Source organism: Chanodichthys erythropterus, chromosome 4 (genome assembly GCF_024489055.1).
Source record: "Chanodichthys erythropterus isolate Z2021 chromosome 4, ASM2448905v1, whole genome shotgun sequence".
NCBI lineage: Eukaryota > Metazoa > Chordata > Actinopteri > Cypriniformes > Xenocyprididae > Chanodichthys > Chanodichthys erythropterus.
Window position 1 is genome coordinate 23,546,763 of NC_090224.1, and position 14,387 is coordinate 23,561,149.

Below are 14,387 nucleotides of genomic sequence, written 5' to 3' on the forward strand. Positions count from 1 at the left end.
CCTTTTCTGTCAAAGATACTAGAAAAGGCAGTTTCAACACAACTGTGTTCCTTTTTAGAAAGAAATGGAATCTGTGAGGATTTCCAGTCAGGATTTAGACCATACCATAGTACTGAGACTGCTCTCGTTAGAGTTACAAACGATCTACTCCTATCATCCGATCGTGGCTGTATTTCTCTATTAGTGTTATTAGATCTCAGTGCTGCTTTTGACACTATCGATCATAACATTCTTTTAAAAAGACTTGAAAACTATATTGGCATTAGTGGAATTGCTTTGGCATGGTTCAAATCATACTTATCTGACCGTTATCAGTCTGTGGTAGTTAATGAAGAGATGTCGTATCGATCACAGGTTAAATATGGGGTACCACAAGGCTCAGTATTAGGACCGTTGCTTTTCACTCTGTACATGCTGCCCTTAGGAGAGATAATTAGGAAGCATGGTGTTAGTTTTCACTGCTACGCTGACGATACTCAGCTCTATATTTCCTCGCGCCCTGACGAAACCTACAAATTCACAAAACTAACAGAATGCATAGCTGACATTAAAAACTGGATGACAAGAAATTTCTTATTATTAAATTCAGAAAAAACTGATTTCCTAATCTTTGGACCAAAAACTTCCTCACGAAAAAACCTTGAATACTCTCTAACACTTGACGGGTGCTCCATTAAACCTTCGTCCTCAGTTAGGAACCTGGGTGTGCTCTTTGATACCAATCTTTCATTTGAAAGTCATGTTTCTAGTATCTGTAAAACCGCCTTCTTCCATCTAAAAAATATATCTAAATTACGACATATGCTCTCAATGACAAATGCGGAACAGTTGGTTCATGCATTCATGACCTCAAGACTAGATTATTGTAACGCTCTACTGGGTGGTTGTTCTGCTCGGCTTTTAAACAAACTACAGTTGGTTCAAAATGCGGCAGCTAGAGTTCTTACTAGAACCAGAAAGTATGACCATATTAGCCCAGTTCTGTCAACATTACATTGGCTCCCTATTAAACATCGTATAGATTTTAAAATCTTGCTACTTACTTATAAAGCTCTAAATGGTTTAGCTCCCCAGTACCTAAGTGAGCTCTTAATGCATTATAGTCCTTCACGTTTATTGCGATCTCAGAATTTAGGCCAGTTGATAATACCCAGAATATCAAAATCAACTGAAGGCGGCAGATCATTTTCCTATTTAGCACCTAAACTCTGGAACAATCTTCCTAGCATTGTTCGGGAAGCAGACACACTCTGTCAGTTTAAATCTAGACTAAAAACACATCTCTTTGCTCTTGCATACACATAACACATCATCAATACATTAACATTTTTCAAATCCGTTAAAGGATTGTTACGCTGCAATAATTAGGTCGGCCGGAACCGAGAACATTTCCTATAACACTAGATATACCTGTACATCAGAACAAGAATGGCATCTACGCTAATATCTGTCTCTCTGCTTATCCTGAGGTTTGCCGGGTGCTGGATCCAGGCCGTATCCAGGTCAGATGGAGAACCTGCGTCTGGACCTGACTACAACGTAGCCCAGGATCCCCGTATCCGCTTGCATATATTTATATATAATCGATTTTTAATCTCTATAATAAAAATGTACAATTCAGATTTTGATCTCCATATACATTTACATATATATATCTTCCAAGGGGTTTTTTCCCTCCTAGGACTTTTTTCCCAGTGCTAGCACGCTGGGTTTTTCTCCTAGGGGGTTTTTTCCACCCCTGGAAGTCAGCCGACATTGGCTTAATGTAGCACCATCTTGTATATGTTACATATTACCACGCTTGTTTGTACAGTTTTAACCACTTCCCTTTTTTTCTGTGCTTCTAATATGTAAAGCTGCTTTGAAACAATTACCAATTGTAAAAGCGCTATATAAATAAATTTGACTTGACTTGACTTGACTTCACTGTGATACATTCTTAAAAAAATGTGGTCTTCTTATTGCAATAAAAATATGGTTGACAGTTTATCGCACTGATTTTACAGACTGGCAGAACACCATTAATATATAATTATAGGTATTTGATGAATAATTTATGGAAAGCGTCTCAATAATGTGAGTTCAGCCATTTTACAGTAAGGCTGAGAGCAGCTGATGGCAGGTATGAATGAATGAATGAGGCATTTATATAGCGCTTTCATATATACTACTGTATGTGAACATCATGGGAAGGTGTTACTGACAGCAGTCGACTGCTTGTCCTCACAAGAGTGCGAGATGTGTCGCAGACTCTTGACCAATCCACAGTTATGAATGATTCTGGACACAGCTGAAGTTTATACAGCACTTACCATCAACGCACTAAAACAGGAAACAGGCACGGAAACACACGCGAGGACTGGACATTTATCACAACACAGCGCTCCATTACGGCAGCATAAATCACATTTACTGTCTGAGATAAAGAGACAGAAGGGTTTGTTATCAGAGTAAATATATACTTTGTTTCTAGCTGTCTGCTGATTCCAGAACAACATTTGTGTTCAGTTCCAACTGCTGGAGAAACATGAATTTAACATGAACGGTTCGATGTTCTGGAGATGTTTACTAAGCAGATAAGACTGCAGTTTTTGAGTTAAGATGTTTCTGTAACATTTCCCGCACCAGATAATGATGCAGCTGTTTGCTTTGAAGCAGTCTTTTAGAGAAAGCTCTTTATAAAGTTGAAGCGAAGTTCTGAGAGCTCAGCGACTATATGTCCATAAACAAGTTCTCAAAAAACCTTAATGCTAAGAGCACAGCCACAAACAATGTCACAAACTTGATACTTTTTCATCTTCACATCTCCAAATCTACCTTGACAAAATGTTAAGTGCCCTGAGATAATCACATAATGCTGTGGGTGAAATCATTGAGCGACGACACTTAAAACAGCTCAGTGTTCACAAGAAGATGTCCCTCTGATAAACGCTGTCTGGAATAACAACCACAACACACTGACATCACTGACATTGGCTTTAGTGGAGTGCAGACCAGAAAGCAGAGGTGGCAGAGACAATCTGTTGAGCCACCGGCTCTGACCATCGAGGGGAATGTAATGGATTGCGTCTTCAGACTTCAGCAGAGGCCCCGTAACGGGGGACGGTTAGGCCAATTCCAGTTCCCTGACGGGCCCAGGACAATGCATGGTCCAGGAGACCCAGAAACCACTAACGCAGACTGTGCTTTTACCAAGCAAGACGTGTTCAGGGACAGTCCTTTTTTTTTTAAATCTTTTTATTGAGGAAGTATCACAAGCAGTCATGTACAAACAGTTTACAGGTATTCTCCTTAAAAAAATTTTTTAATCACACTAAAACAGTAAAAACAAACAAACAAACAAACAAACAAACAAACAAACAAAAAAAGACAGAAAGGGGGAGGGGGGGCAGAATCAATCACATGGTAGAGTTTGTAGCGATCTAAAATAATCCATGAAAGAGCCCCATTTATGGTGAAATTTTTCAGAATTACCCCTGGATGAAAACTTTATCTTTTCCAATTTAAGCAATGACATCACATTCTGGAGCCACACAGAAATTGAGGGTACTTTAGAGGCTTTCCAGAGAAGTAAAATGCACCGTCTAGCCACAAGTGAAGTAAATCCCAATATATCAGCTTGAGCAGGGTCAGTTAGCACAGAGTTAACCGGAAGTCCAAATACAGTTAAGAAGGGATCTATTTGAACCTGAATTCTAAGAACTTTGGAGAGAATTGTGGAATACTGGCTCCAGAAGTTGTGAAGTTTAGGGCAGGAGAAAAACATGTGACCAAGATTACATGGGGTACCATGACACCGCTCACATTGATCGGTTATCTGTGGATACATTTCGGATAAACGAGACCTTGAATAATGAACCCTGTATAATACCTTAAACTGAATTAGTCGCAACCTTGCACAGGATGTACTGGAGCGAATACATGATAATGCCTTTTCCCATTGCTGATCTGAAAAAGTTATTTCTAGCTCCTGTTCCCAAGACCTCTGAATTTTAGTTATTGAATAGGTGTCTAAATCCATTAATTGTTTATATATTATTGATATAACAGATTTCTTGTTGGGCTTAAGAGACAGCAGCTCTTCCCAAAGTTGAGTATTAGGAAGTGAAGGATGGGAAGGGAAGAGAGACGAAGCACAGTGCCGAACCTGAAAGTAATGAAATAAATGAGCAGCTGGGAGATTCATTTCAGAGGACAAAGTGGAAAAACTTGAGGAAAGGCGATCTTTATACAGTTCAGGAACAGTCCTGAAGAAAGCTGCTGAAACACAGCACAACAGCTGCTGAAATGTAGATAAACACACGTGTGTGAACGCACAATTCTATACTAACTCTAAATTATTCTAGATGATCTACTCATTGACATTTTCAGTGCTGTCCAGAGTCTACGAGCTTATGGACTACAATTACTGGCAGAAGAATATTTTATTTGTGTCGTGCTTCACGCATCTAATCCGCAGTAAAATCACTGCATCTCATAAAACATGAAGACATAAAGAAGAGGAGCAGAGTCATACTTCCAGAACAGCACTGGACATTGACAGGACTAGAGTACGTCCCTAAAACAGACCTGGAATACTGCATCACTGTCATATTTCTGTGGCACGTGTCTGTGCGCGTCAACAAAGTAGGACATTTTTCATGTGCTTTAAGTTCCGTAAGGTTTGCAGACCAGGAAGCGACAGTCTCAGTGCATTTGCGCAGCTTCATCGGACACTAACAAACAAGGCTCTGTTCCGCTGCTGCATTTTCAAAGAAAACAACAATCTGCCAAAGACAGAAACACAAAATCACTGCTAGCAACCAGGAGGCAACTCTTGCCGGACGTGAAGGTTGGTTGGTGTTGGTTTGGTGCCCAGGCAATGGTCTGATGTGGCGCGCCTCCCGCTGTGCTTTGTGTTAGAAAGGGACCTAGAATGAAAGAGGCCGTGAAAAGCCGGGAATCTGCAGTAAAACTGTCTAACGATGGCCAGGCCTTTAGAATTAAAGCTTAGCATGGTAGCTATGGTTGCAGTAGCTTGCAGCCCTGACATTACTGCACTATTACATCATGCAATCGCAACATTTACTGCCTTTTGCCCAACAGCCAATGCAAACAAAAGGTGTATTGAGAAGTTACACAAAACAGTTGCTATCTTAAATGTACATGTGCATTGATTTATTCAAGCAATAATATCACACAAAATAACCTCAGTGGAAACACAAACCCTTGTCATTTATCAGAGGATTTTCACGCGAAGGCTGCGCCGTGCACTTACTGAGTGTCATGAATTGGCATTCAGCATAATATTCATGGTTTGGAACTGATTTGCTGTTAAAAATGGGACGTATCAATTTTCTGTCAGACAAATGGTCATTTTAATCAAAGTTAATCAAAGAACAAAAGACTGATTTTGAATAATTATTCAATCTTACTTGAATGCTACTGCTTATTTAATTTGTATCTTATACTGTATAGTGCTATTATTTTCCATTTTCATATTATTCTTATTTTTAAGAACAAAGATAAAATAACTGAAATGAAAATAAAGTGCCTACTTTAGCCTTCGGCTTCTTAAAGCGCTTCAGCAAACTCATTAACCCCTTCTCTTCCCTTTCTAGAACAACCAGCTGCATGTCACTAGTCTCATCCTCATCCTCACGCTTCATAAACTGCACCTCATGCGCTCCAGCGGAGCCCATTCCTGCACAAAAATCATTTTCATGCAAACATTCAAGTTTCTGGACTTTCTAAATAGTTTGTAGAAGTTACACGTGCTTCTGAGCAAACGTGCATACAAGAAGTCTGAGTGTTCAAGCTTTAAATCTGGTTTTGAAATGCAAACATGTTGAGTGTATCGATCAAAGAGCCGCAGTTAATGCAGCAGGGCATGAATCAAAGTCCCAAAGGGCTTTTCATATTGAGAGTCAGTGAGAACTGTGCTGATTCAGGTCAACTGAGTCGACTAGTTTCTACAGTGAAACTACATTAAATCCATAAACTTTAGAGAAATTAGCACAAGAAAGTTAGCCAACATGACAAGAGAAACTGCTCTTTTCTTTGTTTGAGCTCTCGTCATCAACATCTGAGAACTTTGAATGAAACATCCATCACCGACTCATTTGGACCTGCAAGCATTCAGCTTGATTATCCCTTCAAAACAAGCAGACTCAGAGAAACACCAGCCCACCCGCTGAGAGAAGGTGCGGAAGACCAGGTGTGGCCGTCACAATTACCCAGACTTCCTCCTTCAGTGGATCGAGCCTTCTACGGTTTCACCATCACGGGCGAGTGTAATTCGAACAGGGCTTTAGGGAATCTAATGAACAAACCCGAACAAGGTCCTACTGTATAGAGAGGAATGCGGGCAGATCCGCTGCTGGATAAAGGGTTTTGTCAGGCAGGTCGTCTGACTGTGAGAACCAGATACGACAGAGCTGGACTCTGAGCCTTCGGTCCGCAACAGATTAAGTGCAATTAAATTGATTGGCTGCCTGGAGAAAATGAGTTGCGCGCATGCATCAGTCCGTCAGTAGATCGAGCCGTTCTGAGCATTCATAAAAAACAATTCTTACAATTATGGAAACCTGCTGTCAGTTCCTCTCAGTTGCGTCCCTGATTACTGAGATCTGCTTACAGTCAATCTTGCTGTATCGATGACTAAAATATTTGATTGTAAATTATTCCACTTTTGTTCCATGGGCTTCATCCTTGAGCAGGAGCTCTATTCATCACAACGTGAAGCTTGTGTTCAACACAACATTAAATCAGTGGTGAAGACTGTGAGATCGAGACCTTAGAGACCTTGAGTTTGAAATGTGCTGTTTACCAGCAAAACATGGTTTACATTGCTCTAGCTTCTAATCTAACTTTCTAAATGTTTTTGGTCCCCATAATGAAATTGGAAATGTGGTTCAGGTATTGTGCACACACACATGTTTGTTTTTGTGAATTGACAGGACATTCCATAGGCATAATGGTTTTTATACTGTACAAACCGTATTTTCTCTCCCACTACCCCTAAACCTAACCATCACAGGACACTTTTACTTTCTCACAAAAACTCATTCTGTGTGATTTATAAGCCTTTTGAAAAGTGGGGACATGGAGTAATGTCCTCATAAGACACCTCTTCTTGTAATACCAATGTCATACCCATGTCATTATACACATTTGTGTCCTGATATGTCACAAAAACACACACACACACACACATACACACACACACACACACACACACACACACAACTAAATTAGAAAATAATTTCTCTCCTGTTGTGTTTTCCCGACACATATTTGGATGATTAAGCCACAGCTGCTGTTTTCTGATAAGGACAAAGAGCTCAATCAAATCAGTGTGACATACAAGAGGGAGGGCATATGCTAATTAACCTACGTTACCTGGCCAATCTGCTGCACAGGACATCTGGTTTCCCCTGACAACCTAAAAGTTGGTCTGGTGACTTCATGAGGAAACAGACTGCACCACTGACCAGCTGAATCCTGGTCTACAGTCAATGGTGCAGTACTTATTTATTTTTTGTTATCTAAAGAGTGCGTTAGTAACATGCGTCTATGGCAACTGGCTTTTAAAGGAAGTGGGAGATGAGACTCTGATTATTGCATGATACACCCAAAACACACCCATGACGCATTAAGAGAAAAGGGACAATCCTTGTAGACCATGCGCCACGCGCGACCATTTTTCCCGTCCTTAAACTAGCAAAAGTGGATTCGGACAGGCCCTAAGTGCATCTGCGCCGTGCGCTTCAGGTCATGTGCTTTGATCGTTAAGATAGGGCCCTGTGTGTCATGATGTGAACGGACAACATGCTAAAGCCCAAAACATTAGATCAAACCTGCTCACATACACTGAAATAAGCCTGAGCCTGTGGCTGAAGGGTGATTTTACAGGCGTTTGGAAGAGAGCATCAGCATTTGAAACATTTGAATCCCCTGTGAGTGTTGCAAATCGAAGCATCTAAAGCTCATTGATCTTTATAAATGTGTTCATAGAAACTGTATGTGTCTTCAACTAAATGCTTTCATTCAGATGATGTGAAATACACGTTTCTCTCTCTCTCTCTCTCTAGCCATCAATCTTTGACCCTGCTGTAAGGCCACGATCATGACATGGGAAACTGTATTTTCCTGTGCCACCGCTGCTCTGTAAGCATCAATCGGACGTGTCGACGCTCGTCTAGCTCGCTCACATCCGTTCAGCAGCTCTTGTGATGCTCTTTATCATGACCGGTCTCAGACCGCTGCTCTCTACAATGACACTATTCTCACATCAGCACTAATGAATGCTGGAAACAGGAAACCATCGGCTCTTTCTGTCTTTCTAAAAGCCTTGACCGCAACTATATACTGTTGATCGTCAAATGCATTATGTTTCTAACAGGAAAACTATTTGAAAGCCATTAGATTGTAAAGGAAAAGTGTTTTCTGTGTTTCATACACTCATATACAGTACATGAACACCAGATTTATTAAGCTATTTGTGGAAATCTTACTGGCATATCCGGCGCAGAGCAGCTTTGCTTCTTCTCAGCATATTCCTCTCTGGACATATCTACATTTATAATCATAGAGTATTTGTGCCAGGAATGAAGAGACAATAACGTCTGTTCATTTTCATATCGTACAAACATGAAGTCAGCTCCGCTCTGCACGGGAGAACTAATGATTGACGCAGGAACACATTTAAATGCTGTATTACCTTTGGCATCTTGGCAAATCTCCCATTTCTGGTATCTTTGATGAGGGAGACGTCTAACAGCTCGGTGTCCTGCAATCACAAAAGAGATTTATGAGTATTACGAGAACAGCAGGTTTAGACTTGCACCCACAGCACAATCATAAAAGACAATAAAGTAATAAAACAAAATAAACATGTAACCATGACATATGATGGAAAACAGGTTGCTTCTTGCTCTTTTCAAATAAAAGACTGTGTCTTAAAACTTCAGTAGTGACAGCGCAAGGGTCAGAGGTCAAGCGCAGTGGTTCACAGCACAGCACTGGAGAAACACTGGTCAGCCAATCATAACAGAGCTCATTTACAGAAGTCTTAAACGGTCTGTGTGACGTGTTTTTGTAGGCTAACCCGGAAGTTAGCGGCACACGGGTTCCCTCGGTTGAAAGCCTATGCATTAGGAAAAGAGCAGAAAATAAGCTCTGTGTTTAACAAAGGGTTATGACACTTACACGTTTTGTTTATCAAGATAATCTTTACAAGTTAACACAACATTTATAGATTTTGAAGCCTAAATAAAGTGGTCAGATATAAAAGGCTAACAGTAGGCTATAAACGGACTACAGCACACCATGGTCGCGGATCAACGTCGTCACCAGCAAGCGTCCTCAAACTGTATTTAGAAAACAACTCTATTTAAAAACATGCTCACTGATTATGATCTGCGCTGTTATGAATACTTATCCACTTTTTCATGAGAAATGCTGTCCAAATGTGCCGTTTTTAATGATGATGTCTAAAGTCCCCGCCAAAGGAAGTAGTCCCTTTTAGCAATTTGTTAGCAACCGCCGATTTTAAGACACAGTAAAAGTTTAAAAATCACAAGCAGGTTATAACTGGTGTGTTTTATGTCATAGATCAAAACGTGAAAGTATTTAGAGGCTTTGTTAACCACAGACCTTATTACAGGCGATTTAGCAAAAACCCATTCAAAAAACCCATAGACTTGACGGCGTTGGAACCGGAAGTCCTCAAATGCTAACTCGCTTCCGGGTTTTGCCTACAAAAATGCGTCATCCCTGAGGCACTCTATTGTAAGAGACAAAGAGAGGCTGTTGGGTGGAAAAACCTCAGATAGCGTCCTAATGAGACCTCCGGACTGAAAGCAGCATTAACCAGAGCCGCCTCTACTGAAGGACATTTAAGGTCTGAGAGAGACAGAGAGGCTGCTGGGAAACGACGCCTCGAGTTTACGTCAGACACCCGTGGTCACTGTGAGCTGTTGCTGCACGTGAAAGAGCTGCTTGTAGATTCTTCTACATTATATTTTTGTGTTCTGCAGAACTGCATAAAGTCATAAAGTTTGGACTGACAGGGACAGTAAATGATGACAGATGATCATTTTGGGCAGAATAACTGATTTAACTTTAACTCTAGTTAGCGGTTATCAACAGCATTATCCTGCTGTGGCACGGATCCAGTTTGGTCTTCTGCTCTTGGACACGACGCTGTTTACTGTACTGAGGAGCAACAAAGGATCAGTAGCTTTACTAGGCCACACACTATCAACATACGATACGATGACACTGTAACTCTAACCCTCGGCCTCTAAAACAACAAGTGCATCACGTTCAGAACCTTTTGTGCTCGTGTCTCTGAGAAGTGTTTAAAAGAGTGAGACAAACGTTTAAATAAAGTCTGTGTTTCATAAAGGAGTGCGAGTGATGCTCTACAGGACACCAATGACACACGGCCTGTCCTCTTCTGCTTCTTCTGCTCACAGCTGAAAGAAACATTCAGCACAGCTGGACTGATGAAAAGTGGCATTTAGAAGCCGTGGAAAATAGTTGATTTCTGTTCCTCTTTTGTTATTAAAGGGTTACTTCACCCTAAAATTTAATTTCTGCCATTTATTACTCACCCTTATGTCGTTCCACACCTGTAGAACCTTTGTTCACCTTCAGAACACAAATGAAGATATTTTTAAACTCACTATTTCAGACTTATGAGCCCTCCAGAAGCTTGCGTTTGCACACAAAGGGGCACACAATCACTCTCGCGGACCTTCTCCGGGTCTGTTCCGGACTGGTGGAATGAGTCTTTAGCCATTTTCAAAAAACTGCTCCTTTTCGTCAACACTTGACCCAGTAATAGTAGCACTTACTTTTTATTGATCTTACTTTTCTTTTTTTCGATTTCTATTGTCTTTCTCCATCTATTTGTGTATTAATTCATTTAAAAAAAAAAACAATCCTTGCTACAAGCACTTTACTGATGTAGCTGTGACTTGACAGCACTTACATACTGTTCTCATGTTGATTTGATTGCTTCTACTGTTCTCATTTGTAAGTTGCTTTGGAGAAAAGCATCTGCTAAATGACTAAATGTAAATGTAAAACAGTCATGTGACTGCAGTGGTTTAACTTTAATGTTATGAAGAGACGAGAATACTTTTTGTGCGCAAAAACAAAACAAAAATAACAACTGAAGGCGTTGTTTATGTCCGAACGCCGGCTCAGTATTGGCTAAAGCTGATCACGTGATCAGCACAATGCATGTGTGATCAGCTGACGCAGGAGCCGGCCAATAATGAGTCGGCGTTCTGATGTAGAACCTGAAAGCGCTGGACGTAAACAACGTATGAGAATGACACAGAAGAGATTGTTGAATAAAGTCGTTATTTTTGTTTTCTAACCCTAACCAAAAACACAAACACAAACTCAAACACACAAGTCAGATCTGACAACACAACAGAAAAAGAAAACACCACAAGCTTGTGTTCTGTATAAATGAACTGTTTCATACGGAGTTTCAAACACTGTCATTGTACAGAATACTGATGCTTCAGGCTGAAGAGAGACCTGCGAGTGTACGAGTTTCTGCAGACTCTGGATGTTAGCTTGTGAGTAACAGAAAGACACTGAGAGAATTTAGTTCAGATGAAGTTCAGGTACAGATGGGGAAGTTCAAAGTCCTGATTGCTTAGTGTACATATACGTTCCATGAACAATGTATAAATAACGTTTCTGTGCTAACGTTTTGGGAAAGATAACTTTGAATTAACTTTCAATTAACGTTGCTATAATGCAACTATATGGCATTGTTCTAGGAACGTTTTCGCACAACATTATGAGAATGTATATAATGTTATAAGAATGTTCCAAAAACATTTCTAAAGAACATTTTTTTCGAACATTTACGTAAACTTTACAGTGTTTTGGAAAGTTGTGGGAATGTTTCTGTTAGCTGTCTGTAGTGTCTCATCGTGAAATGAGAAGCCATTAAAACTCCTCCTCCCTGGATATAATCACCTTCCTTGTGATTAATTGGGTTTAATGTGAAGGGTCTCTCTCTCAATCAATCAATTTAGCACTCTGTGTTTGCAGTGGGAGGTGTTTCGAGTCAAAGGTTAGCATTTCCAGTCTCAGCACAAAGGTTCTGCTTTGAAGTGTGTTTAAAAAAGACCCAGCGCTGTGTGAAGCTGCCAGTCGCACCGCCGAGGACCGAGAGCGTCCAATCACAGAGAGAGCGAGCGAACAATCATCTCCACCTTTGCCGAGTCACACAGCAGGGCCACATGAGTTCAAATACATTTAGCTCTACAGCCGCCCATTATCTATTGATAAGAATGGCAATGTGGCTACGGTACCTTTGAAACCAATACAAGGGCAGTTTTTTTTTTGATTGTATTATGCACCCATACACCTCCCTCCATTTTCCCTGTTCTTTAATAATTCTTTCAATAACACACAAAAATGAGCAACTCAGTGCCTGTTCTTCTGCATGTTAGGGGATGTTTTGCTCTGTAAAGTAACATTAATCATCACTAACCCTCTTATTCTCAGTCATTCTGGATCTGTTTCCACCTTGGCAGGTCTATAAAGCTGCACCATCATGGGAAAGTACACAAAATTGCCTTTCTCATTTGCATATAAGCACATGTGGTTTTGTGTAATATGTAACCAGATCTTTCACTCTCAGCATAGTTACATATTACACTGACTACTCCGAGAGGAAGAGATCGTTTTATCGACAATCTTATGTTTAGGTGACATTTGGGTAAATCCGACACAACAGAGGGGAATCTGTTCATCTCATTTATTTCAATGTGTTTCAGAGGAAAACCTTCCTGAATGTCTGTCAAAACCAACCAGATGTTGTCAAATCCAGTCACTCCCTCTGTGGACCCTTGAACTTCTGATATAAACCTGTGCAGACGGATTACGGGAGATTCCCTAAAGCTGCCGATCCCTCTCATGTGCAGTAGAGATCAGTCGGATGAGACCAGGCAGAGAGAAACACATTTATGTGGTTTTGCAACTGTTTCTGAAAACTGTTTATTCATAACAGACAAACGCAGAAAGGCCTCGTGAACACAGGACGTCTGGGTCAGGGTTATTATTATTATTAACTAAAACTATTAAGTACATTTATGTTTATTGAAATATAGCTAAAATAAAATAAAAATGATTAAGTTTGAAATGTTGTCTTGGTAATAAACTGAAATAAGTTCCAGTTGAAGCACTAGAATTATTAACTGGAAATAAATGAAAACTAAAACAGAAATAAAAATAAATTCAACCTAAATAGTAATATTAAAAAAATAATAAAATCACAAAAATACATAATGAAATTACAAAAAATTAAACTAAAATGAACATGAAAACTAAAAATATGAAAATAAAAGCTAATTCAAAATATAAAACTATAAAACTAAACTACAATTGAAAACAGCACTGGTTTGGGTTTGAACATCATAACATCAGCAACCCATGGCACATAATTTTCGTCAACAACATTTTTTCACGGACGAAAACGAGACGATGACTAAATAAAAATGGGTTTTGAATGATTAAACTATAACTAAAATCTACTGTAATTTTCGTCAATGGATAAAAACGAGACGAAAATGATAGAGAGGGATGATTTAGAAAGATACCCAGTCAGGAATGCTGTCCTATGTGGAAGATGCGCACATTTGAAGTGTAACGTGCTGATCTAACCGCGGGTAAGGCGGCGCTGTTGCGCCCTCTACAGGCTCGTCAGCAGCACTTCAGACTGCTTCGCAATTAATTAATAGCACACATATATGCTAAGCGATTGCTTATGAGCTAATGTTGATTAATTATGACAATGTTTACTACACAATGTTTATATCGTAATATGATTTAGACGGTTGAAAGAATGCATATTTATCTCCCTCATGAGCAGCTACAGTGCAGACTGCAGACATTTCAGAATAAGAGTCACGGTGTATTTCTGGATGGTTTAGAATTATTATTTTTTCCTGGTCATTATTGTCATTTTGTTTACATAATAAACTGTATTTAATTTAATTTCTATTAATTCACAGTAACCTACGGTATCTTCTGTCATAGCAAGGAAAGACTAAGAACATTATTTGACACATTATTCAATATATTTTACAAGTATAAGGGTTATTATAGTTAACTTAAACCATAAAAAAATCTTCATTACTTGAAATAAACATTAACTGAAATTAAAAAAATATAGCCTATATATAAAAATGTAAACTTATTTTCTTTCATCTAGTTTCCAAGCTTTAGCTTAACCTCATGTAAAAAAAAAAAAATATATATATATATATAGACATTTAAAAGCCAAAACAAAAAAACATAAACACCAAATATTACTAAAACTTTTAACTAGCTATGGCGAGTAAAGTACAGTTGGTTGTCTTAAGTGAACA

The 14,387-nt window shown here is 39.5% G+C and overlaps 1 protein-coding gene across 2 annotated transcripts in view; it reads right to left on the bottom strand.

The window, feature by feature from the left end:
- plcb1l (phospholipase C beta 1-like) overlaps nt 1-14,387 on the bottom strand; it is a 73,718-nt gene that overhangs the window by 42,710 nt on the left and 16,621 nt on the right. For both annotated transcript variants that reach the window (XR_010894986.1, XM_067384602.1), the window contains exon 3: nt 8,702-8,770. Coding sequence is in view for 1 of the 2 variants with exons in the window: in XM_067384602.1 (XP_067240703.1) it covers nt 8,702-8,770 (69 nt within the window). In the remaining variant the exon portion in view is untranslated. The remainder of the gene's footprint in view (nt 1-8,701; nt 8,771-14,387) is intronic.